The sequence below is a fragment of the Otolemur garnettii genome, unplaced genomic scaffold, assembly GCF_000181295.1.
Source record: "Otolemur garnettii isolate 467f Iridium unplaced genomic scaffold, OtoGar3 scaffold00006, whole genome shotgun sequence".
Taxonomy (NCBI): Eukaryota; Metazoa; Chordata; class Mammalia; order Primates; family Galagidae; genus Otolemur; species Otolemur garnettii.
Genome location: NW_003852401.1, coordinates 46,069,455 through 46,089,630, shown reverse-complemented (window position 1 = coordinate 46,089,630; position 20,176 = coordinate 46,069,455). Strand labels below are relative to the sequence as shown.

Genomic DNA, 20,176 nt, shown 5'->3' with positions numbered 1-20,176 from the left:
TTCCATTCTTGTGATACTTTGCTAAGAAGAACATTTTCCAGTTCCATCCATGTAAACATGAAGGAGGTAAAGTCTCCATCTTTCATTAGGGCTGCATAGTATTCCATGGTATACATATAAGCTTCAATTGTTAATAACAAATGTTGAGCATCTACTCTATACCTGGTACTGCAGTCGGGGCTGAATATGTGCCATATATTTTCACCACCATGACAAGTCTGTAAGGAATAATGATTACCTGTTTCACACATGAAGTTAGGGTTCAGAAGTATGATGCAACTTGCCCAAGATTACCAACTATCTCTCCCTATAAACTTGGTTCTGACTCCTAACACCATGCTCATGTAACAGAATGACAGGTGTTTTCAGAGGGCTGAGTAACTGTAGCTTCATTAGTAAAAGTACAGTGTCCAGGTCATTATAGAAAACATCTAGGCAAGTGTTTTTCAACCTTTTTTTATCTCACAGAAAACTTGAACCTATAAACTTCTGTGGCACATTTAAATTATATTGATAAAAAAAAAAAAGACTTAAAAAAGGAATATATTACTGTGCTTTGAACCTCTTCCCAAAATAATTTAATTTATGATCTTTAAAAATTTTCATGACACACCTAAGATCTAGTGTGCCATGGCACACTGGTTGAAAATCACTGATCTAGGGCATAATCTGTTTTGGTTTTCTCTATGCAAGAGGGGATTGACAAACTTGAGTGTGTGCAGAGGTGTGTTCTGGACACTAAATCATATGAGGAGTAATTAAGCAAACTTGGCATGTTTTGTCCCCCAAAAATCACTGGGGTTAGAGTGGATAGCGCAAAAACTTAATACTTCCTAGAAATATTTGAAGGTAGAACAGAATTTTCTCTTCTGTTAAGTAGTATGGAGGTGACTTTGGTTCAAGAGGACTTGATAATAATGATTTGTGTTTAGAAGTTGGCATTCAAGGACAGACCTGGTATGAGTTTCCTAGAAGTCACAATGAAAATGCTTTCATCTTTGGGGTTAAATAAATGGTGCTTAGCAGGAACAGATGCTCAACTGTGTCTGTTAAGTGTGTAGACAAGTGACTTTGTCAGGGACATGTACGAGAAACTTGCCAATTGAGAAGGAGGGTAGAAGAGATGAAATTTAGGGGTATTTTCAAGTTTGTGATTTTTCTTTGATTTGATTTAGATTGTCAAACTGAGAGATGTAGGGCAAACAGACCATAGTCCTGGGTTTGCTGCCCTTTTGTCTTACTAATGTCAATGACAAGCTCTAACAGCCTGATTGACACTAAGTTCTAATGACCTGAAAATCAACATCGAAAGCATCTCATGCTTGTATTATGCATAAGTCTGTTTCTACATATTTTGATGTTTAACTTGTTCTTGTGTGCCCTCAACTATTTTTTCTGCATTCTTATAAGGTTGATTGACGGAGTCACAGAAAAATAAGTTAACTTTGCAATCTCACCACTTTCTGTAAACAAGCTGGCAGTAGAAGGGGTCTTGAGGGGTTGAAGCTATGACAACAGCCCCCTAGAATCAAGTGGGGGTATGTTTATAGGCTTAGTTTAGGCAGTGAGTCATAAACTGTGATGCAGTCAAGATGACCAGAAGGATACAGACATGGAAAGGGAAGTGATAGAACTGAGTAAGAATTAGTAGTGGCTATATTATAGGATACAAAGAGCTCAAAGAAAGGCCACTATCCAGGCTTAATATATTCAAACATAACATTGAGGCCATATGCATATATATCAAAATCTCATCTTTAACACAACCAAATCTACAAATATTACTTATTTGTGGTTCCAGAGGAACAGACAGCTGAATTTCCTTGATATTCCTTGATATCTTTTTCTATTTTTATGCCCAGCAATTGAGTCCAGTGGAGTAGGTGCCAGTGAGTTGGCAAAATTGCAATTCTTTTATATCTATCCCCCTCATACCAGTATTTTATGTCCATTTATTTGGAATTCTACATTATTAGCTCTTACAATGTTTATTTACAATATGAGATCATGTCACTATAGATACTGACAAGTGACTTTCATGTATGGTCTTTTAGTCCTTTGGAATATACCACATTGGAATTTAATTTTTGTGAATTCCCAAATTAATTTACTATTACAGTCATTTTAGCTGACAACCACTTACTCCTTTGTCCTAGATGTCTGAAATTGGTACTTTCAGGGTTATTTCTTCAGTTTTCTATTTATTTGGGAAAGATAATTTTCTATAGCACTTTAATAGAATTAGTTTATTGGATTAGTTTGGCCATCTTTTGTTTCCTAGGATCATTTGTGTGTCACTTAGTCTCTTTAGGAAACTGATGACATCTTCAAGGTGGGTAATAAAGGGGATTTTAATTAAAAGGGGTGGGACTAAACACTAATATAGCCTCTTTGGAAAGAAGTATGGAGAATTCTCAAAGAACTCAAAATAGGCCTTCCATTTGATCCAACAATCTCCTTACTGGGCATCTACCCAGAAGAAAAAAAATCATTTTATCATAAGGACATTGTACTAGATTGATTATTGTAGCTCATTTTACAATTCCCAAGATGTGGAAACACCCTACATGCCCACCAACTCAAGAATGGATTAATAAACTGTGGGCACTTGTGCATGACCTCTTTCTTATATTAACTATTCCCTTGTGCCATCTTATTTATGATTTTTACCCTTCCCTTCACCCCATCTGCTAATGGGGTGAACCAAATAGGTTTACCTGGTCCTCCTAAAGGCACCTCACTTCAGCATGCTCTGAACTATCCTATTAAAACCCATCATCTCTATTCCCTTCATCCAATCTGCTCTTCTTCCTTTATTCTGTATCTTGAGTTAAGATATCACTATCCTCATGCTCAAGTCAGAAATCCAAGAATTATTTCATACTGCAGTCTTTCCCTTTATCTCAAAAATTATGGGAACCTCTGGAGAACTTTAAGGTGAGACATGGCACAATCACATTTGTGTTTTGAAAGGATTATTCTCATGGTTATTTGATGAATGGACTTGAAAGTAGATAAGACTGGAGGCAAATTTGCCTGTTGTTAAGAGCTTTCACTGAATTGAGGTAAGGAAGTAGCAGTGGATATGAACTGATCCAAAATATATGAAGGTGAGATTATTTATAGGGCATATTGAAAGACTGAATTTGGAGGGAGGGAGAGAGCAATGAAATGTGACTGATGCAAGGGACTCTGGCTTGAGCAACTCAGTGGATATTGCCAATATTCACCAGGGTAGGGAATTTAGACAGATGAGGTGTTGGGGATTTCAGTGATGACCTTGATTCTAGACATGCTGAGTTTGTGATCTGCTCAAATGATGTTGAGTTGGATGTTCATGTCTATATTTTGAATCATCACAGGAGTGAAACTTCTCAGAATTTGCCTATTGAATAAAAATAGGTGCCCCAAAAGGTGAAAATATAGAGTGTGGAAATAAAATGGGACAGAGCCATGGAGATAAAAAAGTGGACCCCACTTTGATGCAATAATTGATAAAATTTATTACACCTGCAGGCAGGCTGGAACACCACGGAGGCATTCAGCACCCAACTGGTAGGTGAAGTGCCCTTTTATACCATTATTTTGCAGGGTCAGCAAGCTAGCGCAATACAGAAGCCAATCACAGCAATTAGAGCGGGGTCCCAAGGTGAGGGTGCATATTGATTCATAGATCACAAGATACACATTACTTCATCATCATAAGATGGGGTACATCACAAGGGGTTACACAATTCAGGGTGGGGGTACATGCTACCTTAAGGTACATTAATTCACAAATCATCAAATGAAGAGTATTGGGTAAGTTTCCGAGAACAACAACTTGGGCCTTAAACCAACTTCAGCCTTTTTTTTTTTTTTTTTTTTTTTGAGATAGGAGCCTCAAGCTGTCCCCCTGGGTAGAGTGCCATGGCATCAGCTCACAGCAACCTCCAACTCCTGGGCTTAAGCAAGTCTCCTGCCTTAGCCTCCCAAGTAGCTGGGACTACAGGCGTCCACCATAAGGCCTGGCTACTTTTTGGTGCTGCCATCATTGTTGTTTGGCAGGCCCGGGCTGGATTCAAACCCGCCACCTTGGGTGTACGTGGCTGGCACCTTAGCCACTTGAGCCACAGGCACCGAGCCAACTTCAGTCTTTTCACCTGGGGCTCATCCCTCCTTCCCTTCCTTCCCTTATCTTCTCAAGCTTCTTCCAAGAACTTAACTTCTCCCTTGTGGGGGCTGAGGCTAAAGGGCTTAGGAGAAATTCTTTTTATAAGTATAAGGGGTTTGTTGTATTTCTTGCTAGTCCTGGAGGTTAGGGGCTGGGGGCTTGATTATTACAGTCCCCACTGGTTTTATTGGTAATTGAATCTTCAATTTACCTGAGTTGTTTGGGGACAAAGGTACAAGGACTATGAAGTGGTTAAACATAATGAGACTGCTGGTTATTCCGATTAAAAGGAAGAGGAATGGTCCTCTTATAGCTATGGTTTTATACCAAGTATCATTTACTAAAGTTAAAGCATTCTTTATAAACTTAAACTGGTTGGTGTTATCACAATCTGCTTCCTTTAAAGTTTTGTTAAGGTTTCTTGGTTTCCAAAAGAGTATTATTTCTGGCCAAGAGTTCAGGGATTTTTCTAAATGGGCAACAGAAGCTTCTAAAGCTTGAAAATTTGCTTTGAGCTGAGTGGTAAATGCTTTCATATTTGGGCTGGATAATTTTGAAGACAAAATTATGGTGCTCATAGCCATAGTAATATTTGTAAAATTGAATACTGCATCTAAAAAAGTAAATAAAGGGGATATTACAGATGCTATGGGAGGCATGGTGGTGGGAACTGCAAACGGCATTTTTGCCTTTGAATAGGTATTGTCTGGGGCTTTACTGGTCAAAACTTGCATAGTGGGGATAAGAACTAATGGTGGCTTTGGATCGTGAGGGATTTTCTGAATAGTGAACAAGAAGCCAGTTCCTGCTCACTAACATACAGTCTAACACCCCAAGTTAAACCTGTTTCCCATATTGTTTCCTGCCAATTTTTCATAGACAACTTGATAGGATTACAATTGAAATTTGAAGTACAAATACCTGGTCCGTCCCTTTGGAAGTCTATTTGTGGGTCCCTGGCTAGTCCCCATGATGCTATAGTTTCACAGCCCCAGTTGTCACAATAGTAGTTTTTTGCATTCCCACAATAATGTCCATCTATGTTAGCTGAAGGGCATCAGTAAGTCTATATATCTAAGTCCTTGGGCATTGTACTGGCTTATGCAGCTCCAAATTGGATCCCCCTTTCTTCCGTACATGGTCCACGTAGTTCCGGCACAGCCGTAGCCAAATAGGGTGCAGAGGTTGAAATGGAAGACTGGATGAGAGTCTGCTTCTTTTATGCTGCTATCTTTGGTCATGAAGAGGATCCATGGAGCCGAGACACAGGCTACCTCGGTGCCATCTACGGTGTGGGAGAGGATCCAGTCGTAAGGGACTGGTTGGTGCTGATTGTATTTCCCTTCTCTGCTGGTTCCTTGGTTGGTGTAGAGTAGGCAGGCAAGGATGCGGAGGGAGGTCTGCGTAGCTGGAGTTTTAGGGGATCCCCAGTGGGCTTGAAGTGCCATGTTGCAGGGATGTAGTCCTCTGCGGCCTTCTTAGTGTGGGTATAATGGATCCACGCCTTCTTTGATGGCTGTTGGGGTAGTTAAAATAACAGGGTAAGGCCCTTCCCATCGTGGAGTTAAAGTTTCAGGGTTATGTCTTTTTACCCATGCCCAGTCTCCTGGTTGGAGGTTGTGTAGCTGTTCCTCAGAGTTGACTGTCTGGCTGGCCTCCCGGAGATCTCTGCACAGTTTCTGCAGGGCCTGTAAGGCACTTACAAGGTTGTGGTTATGGATGGGGGCCAATAATTCATTAGTTAGTTTTTGGGAATATTGGGGGTGGAGTCCCACGGATTGTTTTAAAATGAGTTAGCCCCTGATGATAAGGAGTACACAGGGCCCTCAGTGGGGGGAAGGGGAAGAGGTCCACCCAGTTGCCGCCAGTTTCTATGTGTAATTTAATTAAAATTTCATTCTTTTTTTTTTTTTTTGGCTACAAATGTATTCCCTAATTCAATCTGAGCCGCCACAAAGACAGACAGAAAGCGCAGGGAATATTTTTTCATTTGCATCCTAGTGCAAACCAAAAGAACAACAGTCATTCTTTTTTTTTAACCTGTCCTGAACTTTGAGGTCTATAGGTACAGTGTAATTTTCATGTAGTGTTTGAGGCAGCCACCAAGTTTTTTAGAAACCTGGGTTGTGAAGGCCGGGCCATTGTCAGACCCCAGCGTGAAGGGCAAGCTGAATCTTTGGATAATGTCAGTGAGAAGGTGTTTTGCCACTGTTAAGGTTGTTTCCTTTTGTATGGGAATGTTTCTAGTCATCCTGAGAAAGTATCAATTAAAACCAATAAGTATTTATACCGTACTGACCTGGCTTGATTTCAGTGAAGTCCAGTTTCCCGTGTTCCACTTAGTTTTCTCCCCAGAGATGTGATCCCATGTGCTGAGGTGCTCAGGCAGCATTTACCTTGTTACTGGGGAGGCACCCGGTAGTTGTATCTTTAGTCCATTCATGGAAGCAGGAAATGTGCAGGCATCTGGAGATGAGCTGGCAGTGTGTAGCTGGTTAACAAGTTATTTCTTTGAGGTTCCTGGGAAGAAGGGCAAATGAGCCTGTTCCCAAGTCTGTCCCAAGGGCCTGCTGGATCTTGCCGTCTGTTCTGATGAGGATGGCAACAGGTGGTCCGGGCCCCACTGGTTTTTAGGGCCTTTGTGAGTGGGCCTCCTGGTGGACTTTCATTGGGGTGGCCCTGTTGGAGAGCTGCACTATTACAGCCCAGTGAGGGTTTTCCTCAGCCTAGACCTGGGCCGTGAGGCACTGTCAGGATGGCTCCTGCCAATCCGAAGGAGTCAGTGGTAAAGACCAGTCAGGCATGACTTGGGAGCAGGCACTCAAATTTGCACCTGTGTTTGCTAGACAGTTCACAGGTTGGCCACCGATAGGCATGGTTATTCAATTATTATGAGTTTCTGGGGAACTTTAAGGAGAGAAGTCCTGGCCCTGTTAAGCAGAGTCATTTTTAACTCAGATTTTTGTCGGCGTTTGTGTTTGTGTCCTCACTGAAGTTGGAGGACATTTGTTTTTTCCAGTGTCTCAGTCCCTTTTAATAAGGGAAGTTAGAGTCTCTACTTGGTTGAGTCCTCTGGGCACCTGTGCTTGGGGGAATTTTTGGGTCCTCATCCACCTCATGGCAGTTGCATTTACAGATTTCCGATTGTGAAAAACATGCAGGGCTACTTTCACCAACTCACACTCCCTGAATGACTCCACTAATTTTAGTCAAATTGGTAAGAGCTGTTTCAAGGTCCTGACTCAGAAGCTGGCGGGACTGTGGTAGAACCTCCTTACCTTCAGCTGAGATATGGTCCCACGGGGGTCGGTTACTCGGGAATTGGGCCTCCAGTAAGGCGGTACTGGTGCTAGGACGTCCATCTGGACCTAAAACAACTTTCCTAGATTCTCTTTGAATGTGTTTATGTTCTTCAGCCATGACTAAAACCTGAAGGAGTTGTTGGCAGTAGTCCCAAGTGGGTAGGTAAGTGTTACAAATAGTCCCAAGACTAGAAACCAAGTCCGCTGATTCCCTTGAAGTAGAATTCTGACCCTTCCAGTTGCATAAGTTACTGATAGGAAAAGGGTAACGTACTATAAAGGGCTGTTCTCCTGATGGTGGGTTAGGGGTTAATGGGCATAAAGGTAAAATAGGGATTCCCAAAAGTGCTCCCACCACTGGGGGATCTGGGACAGAAATAGGGACTGGGCTTGCTGGTTGGTATGGGATCCCTCCCCGAGTTAGTGAGGATTTTCTAGGGGGCTCTCCCACCATTTCGTGGGGCTTCCAGGGGCTTGGTGGGTAGAGGTGCAGTTGTGGAGAGCAGGATTTACATCTACTTCTTAGGGAGGATCTGTGGAGCCAAGTGGGAGGTGACTTACAAAGTTTTGTCCATATTTCTATGTATGGGACTTGATCAGTATGACCCGTTTGTCCTGCTACGACCTCCCACATGGCCTGGCAGAGGGCAGGGTCAAAAGATCCCTCAGGTGGCCAGCCAACCTTGAAGGATGTCCATTCTAACTCGCAGAGCATTTGGAGACGGTCTCTGGAAAGCTTGCCTCTAAATTCTTTCTGTTTATCAGGGGAGAAGACTAATTTAAAATGATCTATGAAACAATCAATGGGGGTTTAGATGCCAAACTGTTCTTTTCCTATGACTGCCCTCACAGCACGCTTTAGATAGGTTCGGACTTTGTTTACCAAGGGCTGCAGGAGAGCTAAAACAGCTAAATCCGGCAAGGCTCCTACTTGTAAACCTAAATTTTCAAACTGGGTTCAGGGGAGCCCTGATGGTGGTGGCCCCAGGGGATACTCCTGGTCTATGAGCTCCAGGTGCCACCTCCAATAGTCAAGCTGGGATTGAAGGTGGGGTGGCAGGGGAACACTCCAACCAGGGCTCAAGTATGGGGCTCTGTAATAGGCTTGAAGTAAAGCAAATACTCCTAAGTATAGAGAGAGCCTGTTATCTGGAGACAAACCCTTGTAAGGAAGGGAAGGAGTGGGGTGACAAAACAAATGGCCCAGGAAATCGGCTAGGTGAGAGTTCTGGAACCACCAAGGGTGGAGTGTAACTGCGCAACTTGTCCAAGAATTCCACTGGAGTTGATGGCACCTGGTCGTTCAACAGCCAGGCAGGTGCCAAGAATGCATACCTCTTTCTCGGGTGCACTGCCCTCCCGAATTCCCTTGCCTGCAGTAACAACGCCTAATACTTTCTTGGCAAAAAAGGCAAATGGTGGGGGGAACTATCCTAGCTAAAACAACTTTATATTCTAAGGGCATATCACCCCCTAGTGGGGCAAACATGGGGGAGATAGCAACAATTATATTTTCACAGTATTAAAAAGGGAGGAGTAGTGGTGGGGCACATCACCCCCTAGTGGGGCAAACATGGGGGGGTAGCAGCAATTATATTTTCACAGTATTAAAAGGGGCTAATGGTGAAAACAGCTCTGGCCACCCATTACATGCACAGGTCTCCTGCACAAGATTATCTTGGCATACAATGTACTCAGTTTCTTTCCCTTACTTTCTAATTTTTCCTACTCTCAAACCTTTCTTCCTAGAGAACAATTTCAATTTTATTATGTCATGAATCATACTAGTTAAAAATAGATGTTAAGGTGACCTATTTCTGATGGGATGATCATCACCTGGTCTCCTGGGGGCTTTGAGGCACTCCAGGGACCCTGGGATGTTTCCGGGGGGCGCCTTCCCTCGGACAGTCTTCTGCCCTTCCATTCGCTGATCAGTGAATCAGTACAAAAAAATAACTCCAGAGTAATAAAAGTACAAAACCCAACACTTTTTACAAAAAGCTAACATAGGGTTAAGCAGGCAAATAGCACAACCTTTGAAAAAATTTTATCTCCTTGAAAGTATTCTAAAATAATCTTGCCAAAAAGAGGAAAATGAAACCCACTGCCAGAATTAACCCGTGAGTTATCAAAACGTTAAAATTTGCAAACTGAACATAATTTTAACTAACAGCTATTACATAGTTTTATTAACATAAAAACACAGTGAGAGAACTTTAAAATACTGAAAATTCAGTAGGAGGGGGCGCTTTTGGCACAGCAGCTGAAATCAGGATGTTACTGAAAAGACACCTTTATTCCTCTGTTGTTAAGAGCAACACAAATGACCTCTCCGACCGAAGTGTAAAAGAGCTCTCCCCAGCACACCTGGTCCCAGACCCATTCTACTACACATCTCAGGGCAAAACAACAAAGTGCCGTTTCTGATTCCAAAGAGACAGAAAAGAATAACTCAAATATAAAATGAATTGACAAATTTCACGCATTTATCAGCACACCAAAGACTCAGTCAGGTGCCTTCCTGGCCAGGCCCTCGAAGGAGTGAGAGCTCGATCTTAGCTTAGGCAGGGCAGTATAAACCCCACGCCAGGTTGCCCCGAGGGGCCTGCCACTGAGCCATATGATAAAGCTGTGGAACTGCGGGTTTAAGCCCAATTGGACCCTGTAGCCACACATAAACTCTTTCACTCACACACTCACTGACTCATATGAAATGCAAAGAAGTTTAACCCTTGCAAACAGGCACATAAAGGGGGGGGGTGGAGACAAGGCACATAAGGGGGAGTCAAGCAAATAAAAACACAAATTACACTGGGAGGGTGGTGCCAGAAAATAGACCTCTGATGGGGAATTTCCCCAAACCTCTGAGCCTCTGATGGGGAATCACCCCAGACCTCTGTTAGACAGGGGGTGCCTTGCCCCCCAAAACTAGCCTCCTAGCTGCATCCAGCATATGCCTAAAAGTAGGCAGTAGGAAGCCTAGTACCTCTGATGGGGAATCTCCCCAAACCTCTGTGCCCTCTGAAGGGGAACCTCCCCAGACCTCTGAACCTCTGAACCTCTGAACATACCATACAAAGACAAACACAAACCACACCAAAAACAAGAACAAACAGACAGACGCACCGAATTTGGAGAATTAAGGAACCTAGGCCCATATATCCGTGCCCAAGGACTCTGGGGTGGGGAGAAAACTCCCCAAGTCCTCCCCCTAGAGCCAGCTGTAGGGTAGAGGTGGGCCTAGGCGGGGGTCCACAAATATCACTGGGGCCTCCAGATAAAATGGGACCGAGCCGTGGAGATAAAAAGGTGGACCCCACTTTGATGCAATAATTGATAAAATTTATTACACCTGCCGGTGGGCTGGAACACCACGGAGGCATTCAGCACCTGACTGGCAGGTGAAGTGCCCCTTTATACCATTATTTTGCAGAGTCAGCAAGCTAGCGCAATACAGAAGCCAATCACAGCAATTAGAGCGGGGTCCCAAGGTGAGGGCACATATTGATTCATAGATCACAAGATACACATTACTTCATCATCATAAGATGGGGTACATCACAAGGGGTTACACAATTCAGGGTGAGGGTACATGCTACCTTAAGGTACATTAATTCACAAATCATCAAATGAAGAGTATTGGGTAAGTTTCCAGGAACAACTTGGGCCTTAAACCAACTTCAGCCTTTTTCACCTGGGGCTCATCCCTCCCTCCCTTCCTTCCCTTATCTTCTCAAGCTTCTTCCAAGAACTTAACTTCTCCCTTGTGGGGGCTGAGGCTAAAGGACTTAGGAGAAATTCTTTTTACAAGTATAAGGGGTTTGTTGTATTTCTTGCTAGTCCTGGGGGTTAGGGGCTGGGGGCTCGATTATTACAGGAAGAAAGAAAAAACAAGTGTTCAGTGAGTTAGCAGGAAGAATCTTCAGTCCACATTATCTACTGGATCAAGACCAAATTGTTAAGTTAAAACTTTTCTCTTCAACTTAGTAAACTCTATCCATACCAAATTGCTGGTGGTTCTCCATGCATGCTTGAGTCTCTCTTCGATTTCCATTTGCTCTTTTCTTTTAATATTTTCTTTGCCTAATATGCCTGTTCTTCACTCTTTACCTGGTTATTGCTTAAAAACATTCAAGAATTATCTCAAGATTGTCCACTCCAAGAGCTCAGCTCTTAAAATGAAAGTTATAACCCTGAAGACTTTCATTAGAAAGACGGGCTCAAATCAGTAATCTGTTTTCACCTCAAGAAACTAAAAAAACTGTGTTGACCAGTTGATGGAAGTATTTCAGATTGCATGTGAAAACCCCACACTGTACCCCAGAAGTGCATTAATGTACATAGTTACCGTTCAATAAAAAAAAAAAAAGAAACTAAAAAAAAAGAAGAACCAACTAAATCCAAAGCTAGCACAGATAGGCAAAGAAAGATAAGAACAGAAATCAAAGTAATTGGAAACAGAGAAAATAAACCAAAGTATAACATTTTGAAAAAAATCAATAAATTTGATAATGATCTGGCCAGACCAATCAAGAAAAGAAGAAAGAGAAAAGACACAAATTACCAATGTCAGAAATGAAGAGGATATTATTATAGATATTATAATGTCTACAGACATTAAAATTACAATAAAGGAATACTAAAAACAACTGTATGTTCATAAACATGACATAAATATGGCAATTCTATGAAATTGGCCAATCCTTGAATAATACCACTCAAGAAGAAATAAATGACCTGACATCCTGATATGTATGAAAGAAATTGAATTTGTAGTTAAAAGCCCTCTCCAACAGAAGATTCTAGGTTAGCACATCTGGCTAACATTGAAAAAAAAAATTTTTTTTTTTTTTAGAAAGTCTCAAGCTGTCGCCCTGGATAGAGTGCTGTGGCGTCACAGCTCACAGCAATCTCAAACTCTTGGGTTTAAGTGATTCTCTTGCTCAGCCTCCCAAGTAGCTGGGACTATAGGTGCCCCACAATGCCCTCCTCTTTTTTTTTTTGTCACAGTTATCATTGTTATTTTAGCTGGCTGGGGTCAGGTTTGAACCGGCCACCCTTAGTGTATGTGGCCAGTGCCCTGCTGACTGAGCTATGGACGCCACCCATTGTAAAATTTTTTAACAGCACACAAATATACAAAAATTTGCTACAAAGTCTGCTCAACTTCACTGTTTCTTCCATCCCTTCTCCATACCCAAAGATAACTACTTATATTACCATCCCTTGATTTTTATTTATTTATTTATCTGAATATTAGGGGGTATACGTGTTTTGTTTACATTGTTTTTGTACGGAATGAGTCAAAGTTATGAGTGTGCCCTTCACCCAGATAGTGTGCACTGTACCCAGCAGTGAATATTCCCACCCCCTTCTCCTGCTGCTTGATTGATTTATACCATAATGTGTGACCATACAAACTTTCTTCTTTGTGAGCCTTCAGCTGCTTTGATTTGTGCAATCTATGTTGGACACTGTTTGTCATTTAAGAGGCTGTGATGGTAAAGAATGGTGTGGGTGATCTAAAAGGCACAGGTTTTCCGAAGATTAAAATAGGGACAATGAATTATTCTCCTTAATTTGAAGGTATCTATATAGCTCTCTCTCCTTCCAATGACAAGGAAATTTGAGAGGAAGGAGATGATACCAAGAAGAGTACTGAGATGAAAAAAAGCATTCTCTATCATTATAGATTTCAGTGTGCAAAACTAGTCCTGCAGAGATTTTATTTCCTTCTTCGAAATAGTTCATAAAACTTAGGCGGTGAATAATGGTTTTTGGATTAAATTTTGTGGCTCTGGTGAATGTTTTCTATTGGCTAAATTGACCAAGAACATAGATTATAGTAAAAGTCTAATTATTCGAACAGCAGTTCTATTCTAGAAACAATGATTAACTTATAGAATCAGACCCCTTCTAGGGTGAATACAGTTCCAAGGCTTTTAAAAAGTTGTCGGGGGAGCATAGGAAGCTCTTGCAGTTTTCTTTCTGCTGTTATTCATCTCTTCACTTTAGCAGAGAGAACTTGGAACTCATTTTATGTAAGAGTTTCTAAGAATGAACCCCGTTTTCAGTTTTGATTAAGTTTTATATCCATCTTGCTTTAATTTTTGTGGGTGGTGAAGATGTGGATCCTGTTTCATTCTTCTCCTATAGCTGTCCAGTATTCCCCACACCATTTATTGAACAGGGCTTCTTTTCCCCAATGTGTGTTGTTTTCTGCTTTGTCAAGGATCCCTTGGCTATATGTGCGTGGTTTTATATCTAGGGTCTCTCTTATGTCCCATTGGTCTATGTCTTTATTTTTGTGCCATACTATGCTGTCTTGATTGCTATAGCCTGTAATATGGTTTGAAGTCTCATAATGTGATGCCAGATGTTTCTTTTGCTTAGGATTGCTTTGGCTATTCTGGACCATTTCTGGTTCCAAAGAAGCATAGAAGTACTTCTTCCTAGATCTGTCAATTAAAATGGAGAGGGAAGGAGAGGGAGAGGGGAAGGGAGGGGGTGGGTCGGTAGATGGAGGATTGGTGGGGGACCACACCTATGGAGCATATTGCAAGTACAAGTTGGATCTATCAGGTGTAGAGCATAAATGTCTTAATCCTGTAATAGGGTAAAAGTGGTGAAGGCTATGATGTTTAATAGTATGTAAACATTCCAATTTGTACAAATAATCATCACAGTGAATCATATAATGGCATAAACATATTTATGATCTATGTACGAAAGACTTAATAATAATAAAAAAATAAAATGGAGAGTCACATTATTCATGAATAATGAATATCCTAAAGAAGAGGAGTGAGAGGAGTGAGTCCCAGCCTCTTATTATCTCTCTTTCGCTCTTTTTTTTTTTTGCTTTGTTTTGTTCTGAGCATCAGGGCAGAACCAAGAAGGGAGGGAAAGTTGGAACATGGAAAGGTAAGTTTCTGCATACTTGGCCTGAGCTCTCCAAGGGGGAGGCTTCCTGTTCCTTCCGTGAGGTCCCAGGTCCTGATCTCTGAGGAAGTCACTTGCTAGATACAGTCTCTCTGGGAAGAGGGCCCTCAGAGGGGGCGCTCCCGGGAAGACAACGTGACCCGAGACACTTCTCAGAGTCCCTGCTCTGCTCACTGTGGCCCTGGGTGTTACCCAGTAGGTGACCATGAGAGGTGGTGAGGGGGGAGCCCCCTAGGTTGGAGTCAGAATCCTGTGTCCTGACTCTGGGTAAGTCCTCCGACATCCCAGGAGCTCAGCTTCCTCTCCGAGGTAACCCCTGCTGCTGCCTGTGCTGCACCTGCTGGGTTTGAGCATCCCGTGGGATAATGAGCGTGAAAGTCCTTTTTAAATGAGGCCACACCCACACGTGAACCTTGTTAAGGTTACTGTTGACATTTGACCTTGTCTGCTGGTTTGGGGGCTATCAGAGTTTACTACCCCAAGGGTCTCCCATGAAGGGGACTCCTGTGATCCTGACACTTCCACCTTCCTCACCTGTCGCCCCATCTCCTGGTTTCCCAGGGCGGAGAAGGTGCCCAAGGGAAGTAGAGGAGGAGAAGGCCATGATTTCCATTCTGATGAGGTGATTAATCTCCCCCCTTCTTTTCTGGTCTCTTCTCAAAGCATGTTCTATGCATGTCACGGATTCAGGGAACCCTGCCATGGTCATGGGAGGGGGTAGCCATGGGAACAGGTAAGTGAAGGAAAACTTTGGGGGGAGGCTCAGAGTGTATTGTGAAGTCGTGGGATGGGGCAAGGTGTGGGTGCAGGCTTCAGGTGGCCCCAGCCCGGCTAGGCCAGCAAGCCCTCCTTTCCGTGTTCTGGTCCTGGCCTCAGCTTTGTACCTCCCGTCTTCTACAGGCCTCAGGGTGAGGATCACGACGTCATGAACTTCAGTCGTGTGTTATTTCCAGAGCCCCCTTGTGAAATGTGTAACAGGGCAACGACTGGTCATTATGGTGCTATTCCAGCAGACCCAGGAAGATGCTGCTTCCTCTCTGGCATGTTCAGATTCTCCAGTTTCTCAGACGGAGTCATCACGCACTTCATCCTTGGCCGTCTCAGCAAGCCCTTGAGTAATCCCCCCACCAGCCCATCTGCCCGAGCCTCCACCTGCCATCTCTATTCTTTCATCTGGCCTGAAGATCCCTAGAGCTGCCTTCCTCTCCCCACCCTGGCCTCTTGCCCTTCCCCCCTCTACCATCGCAGAGCCCCCACCCCTCCCTGGGGGTAAAATGACACAGACCAAGAGCCCTGATAGTAACTGTGTGAGACTGTTATTCTCACTGTGCCAGGAGCTGTGTGTATCCATGGCTTCATGATTTAGTCAATTAAAATACCTTTTACTTAAAGTAGTTTGGCCTCCACCATTGAAATCAAAGTTTTGTCAATGTGAGAAACTGAACCTCAGGTTCTCGTGGAGGATCACAGTGCGCCACATGTATTACTGAATGAAATTGTGATAGAATCCTGATAATCTCTTCAAACATCATTTCAAATATACTTTATATGTACATGAAATAAAAAATCTTATCTCTATGAAGAGTTTATTAAAAAATTCCCAAGCTTATTTGCCTGCTTTATATTATCTATCTACCTATCTAACTATATTAGAGAGAGAGATAGTTACCTATCTAACTATATTTAGTGAGAAAATTGAGAGTCATGGGGAAAGTTTATAGTCAAAAAAACTCTGGGGTACTTCCTAAATGTTCTTTGCTGAGCACAGGAAAATAACTAATGAACATTCGATGTTCTAGTTGCTTAGGCTTGATAGGGAGCAAAATGTTTTTCAATTAGAATTATATAATACATAAATTCCCTTATATAGGCATTAAGTCATTTTCAAACTTGTAGGTAGAATTTACTCAAGTATAAATTAACTATCTACTTATCTATATGTATATACACATACATACTAGGGCTCTGAGCAAAGTATCCAGCCATATATGTCTGTATTTTTCATAGAGCATGGCTTGGTATTTACCATATAACCCTCATATATATATGCACACACACACTTTTTGTTTTTTTTTTTTTGAGACAGAGTCTTGCTTTGTTGCCCTAGGTAGAGTACTGTGGCATCACAGCTCACAGCAACCTCCAACTCTTGGGCTTAAGTGATTCTCTTGCCTCAGTCTCCTGAGTAGCTGGGACTATAGGCACCAGCCACAATGCCCGGCCTTTTTTTCTTGCAGTTACCACTGCAGTTTTAGCTGGCCGGGGCCAGGTTCGAACCTGCCACCCTCGGTATATGGGTCCAGCGCCTTACCCACTGAGCCACAGGTGCTGCCCAACACACGCTTTTTAATAATGATTGAATTTGTCCTATGAAAAACAATACTTATTTTAGAAAAGGAGAAATAAAAATTCATTAAATTTTTTAAATTTATCATCTATTATATATGAGTAATTCTCAAAATACAGCAGTCAATAAAATAAATGTATTTTACCTTCTCAGATAGATTAAATTTTAGTGATGTAAAAAGAAAAACTAACCATAATCTCACCTCTCTGAAATAGCATGGTAAATATTTCAGTGCGTTTCCTTCCAGCATATGTGTTGGAGTATGGTGTGTGTGTACGTAACACAGTCAGAATTATGCTCTGCATATAGTTCGGAATTCTTATTTTCTCCTTTAGCTTTTTATCTTTGATCTAACCTTAAGCCATTTAACATTCTTCAAAAACATTAGTTTTAATGGTCATTAAGAGTTAGTCATATTTATTTACCTTACATTTTTTCTTATTACAACACTGTGAAGGGTAGTTTTGTCCCTAAGTGTTTGTCTAGACCTTGATTTTTTTCATTAAGATACAGTCTTAGAAATGAAATGAATGTTCACAAAGACAGGAACATGAGAGAGATTCTTTTTTTATTATTATTAAGTCAAATACACATGGATTGTGAATACATTTATGCACATGTGGGCTACAATGTGTTGATTTTTTTTTTATACAATCTGACATGGTTACATCAAACCAATCAGCGTAGCTTTCACCTCATTTACTTGATTATTGTGTTAAGACATTTATGTTCTTTTTTTTTTTTTTTCAGAATTTTATTACTTTTTATTATACACCAACTAGTTTATATTTTAGTTCTTTACAAAGAAAATGCTAAGAAAATTATAATCACATGTTATATGGTTTTAAATCATAATTCCAGATTTCTTTACATATAAGATGGAATGGTCCAGCAGCTATGTCCACTGTCACAGACTTTAGTTCCGTTCAATGATATGGCACATCCTGCAAAATTAACTAGTCACACACAAAAAATGTCTCAAATACAGTAAAAATGTACACACAAAGGTAATTTACAAGGACAAATAAGGAATGTAATTTATCTTGGCTGTGCTTCAGAAATTTAGGGTCAGTAGCCTTAGTCAAGGCACAAAGCAGAAGAGGTGAGCACAGCTGTCTCCAGGAGTGGGCAAGGTATGTACAATCACTGATGAGGTATGCATGCACGCAAGGATTTCAAACTGCTCAGTCTTGCTACGAAAATTGAACCGAGTTAAAAGGAAATGCTGTGGCTTCCCCCACTATCCACCTCTGGATCAAGTCCATAATCTTCATATAGAAAACAAAATTGGCAAGGATCTCCAAAAGTAAATCACTATTTGGGTAAAGGAAACAAAAGGCTTCACTAATTCCAATTCTTGGTTGTGCCTCCTGGACTAGAAGCATTTTGTAGACAAAGGAGTGTTTCACAAAATTGAAATGTCATTCAGGTGAAGAACAAGACATTTTCCACAGACACTTAAAAATTTCAAACTTTCAAATGGCCCTTACAGCTGAACCATTTTATGTTACAGTAGTGAGGTTATGGGGATCCTTTAGCAGCAAATGCCGATTTAAAGGGCACGGGGTCTCTTCGGGTTGATTTGTTTGCTGGCTTGTTCTTCTTCTTGCAGAGCGGCACGAAAAGATTTCACTTTATCCCGCAGCTCAGTTAAAATGTCTATTTTTTGCTCAAGAATAGCTTCGAGTTGTGTGGCATATGAATCTACATCATAGTCTACTTCTTCAGTCATCTCTAGGAGAGCTTTTTCATCTTCTAACCATCGAATAGATTCCTGGAACACTGCCCTGTGATCTTCTACAACTTGTTCTTCCATTTCTACCATTTGTGAGACAGCTTCATGGAAAGTAAACAATTGTGGAGAAACTTCTTCTTCATTTTGTTCACAAAGAAGTTTCAGATCATCTCTCTGAGGTGAACTCCCAACACCCCACTGTGTCTCTAAGTCATCAATCTGGTTTGGTGGATGGTGCATTATTGGACGAACATCGCCAGCAGAGGCTGGATCTACAGTCAGCTCTTTCACCCTATTTGCGTATCTTAATGTATTAAGAGTATTTTCACAAGATGCCATTCCTGGAGAGATTGTGGCAATCATGCAGGTACGTGAGTTTTCACCTATGAATGAATCTCTTAACACCTGAGTAAGTTTACTTGCTCGGAAAGGAGTATGAGGTTTATTTCTACCTAAGGCTCTGATGCACTCCTTGAGCGCTAAAAGGCTTTTATTAATTTCAGCACCTTCAAGCCTAGTTTGTCTGTCTGCACTGGAAGTATCAGCTCCTCTTTCATTTCCAGCCAAATCGATGAGAGAAAATTTACCATGTAGTTTTCCTTTCCTTCTAAGAATAATCTGAAACACTGCCTGGCTTCGAGATGAATGAGCATTTGCAGATGTTTGACCGGATGTTCTGCAACTGTTGCCTATGTCAATGAGTTTTAGTACATCTTCAACACATTTGACCTCTCATTCCTGTAATCCCACCACTTGAACCTGCTGTTTTCCATCTTCTAGAACTCTTAATTTTGTTTTTCTATTTAGCAAGTCAAACACCTTTCCACTGTAAATTTCAAAAAAGGTTGCATATACTTGAAGTTCTAGCTTCTTATAGTTTGGCTTCTTTAGCATTAAAAAGACATCTCGAGCTGCTAGTGCATAAATTCCTTTAGAACAATCTTGGTTCTTTCCTGAAAAGTCACCACCCATAGTATGAGTTTTTCCACTGCCAGTCTGCCCATAAGCAAAGCATGTAGCCATTCCTCTTTCAAATATAGTTTCCACTAGTGGTCTAGCAGTAAACCTGTAAACCATTTCATTAGGAGCTGAGTCATCAAAGGCATAATCAAAACGAAATGTTTGGTTTTCTAGGTACCTTGTTAAATCTACTTTTTGTTTTGGCTCATGTACCATCACAACATCTTTACTAGGGATTGTTATTACATCAAGGTCTTTCATTTGAGTTTCTTTTTTATTGAGTGGTCGTTTTCTTACACAAACACATATTCTATGTTCATCAATGGGATCTGCTGTTGTTAAGGGTCTATAATCCAAACTTCCTCTGAAGTCTCTGATCATACACATAATTTCATAATTTGGATTTGTGGCATCGACATCCTGGGCTCTTTTTTCTCTAAGCTCTTGCTGTTGCAATCTCCTTTTTTCTCGTTTTTCTTGCAATTTTTCTACTTCTTTCACACAATTAGATTTCCTACGTGCATTCTGTTGTGCAGAAGAAGACTGTTCAGGAAGCTGACTAGGCCGTGCACGTGCAGAACCAACCACTCTATTATCTCTTGGCGGAGGATCATTCTTAATTGCTGCCACAGTCCGTCGATTCTTTACAATTTTATTTACTTTGGCTGAGGATGTTGGAGGTGGAGGTGTTTCTGGACTGGGTTCGATGTCTTCATCTGGCACAAGGTCAGGGTTAA

General features: G+C 41.5%; 2 protein-coding genes and 1 non-coding gene across 3 annotated transcripts in view; all 3 read right to left on the bottom strand.

Moving 5' to 3' along the window:
- The window catches only part of FBP2 (fructose-bisphosphatase 2), a 196,390-nt gene that overhangs the window by 68,842 nt on the left and 107,372 nt on the right, over positions 1-20,176 (bottom strand). The gene's annotated exons all lie outside the window — the stretch shown is intronic.
- LOC111722846 lies at positions 6,075-6,224 on the bottom strand. The gene has a single exon (XR_002771502.1). It is a non-coding gene; the product is annotated as a small nucleolar RNA SNORA31 (small nucleolar RNA).
- On the bottom strand, positions 17,494-20,170 carry LOC105888425 (kinesin-like protein KIF2A). Its single transcript, XM_012814032.2, is given in 1 exon segment — positions 17,494-20,170. A coding segment is annotated over 1 exon segment (1,530 nt). The 5' UTR covers positions 19,827-20,170; the 3' UTR covers positions 17,494-18,296.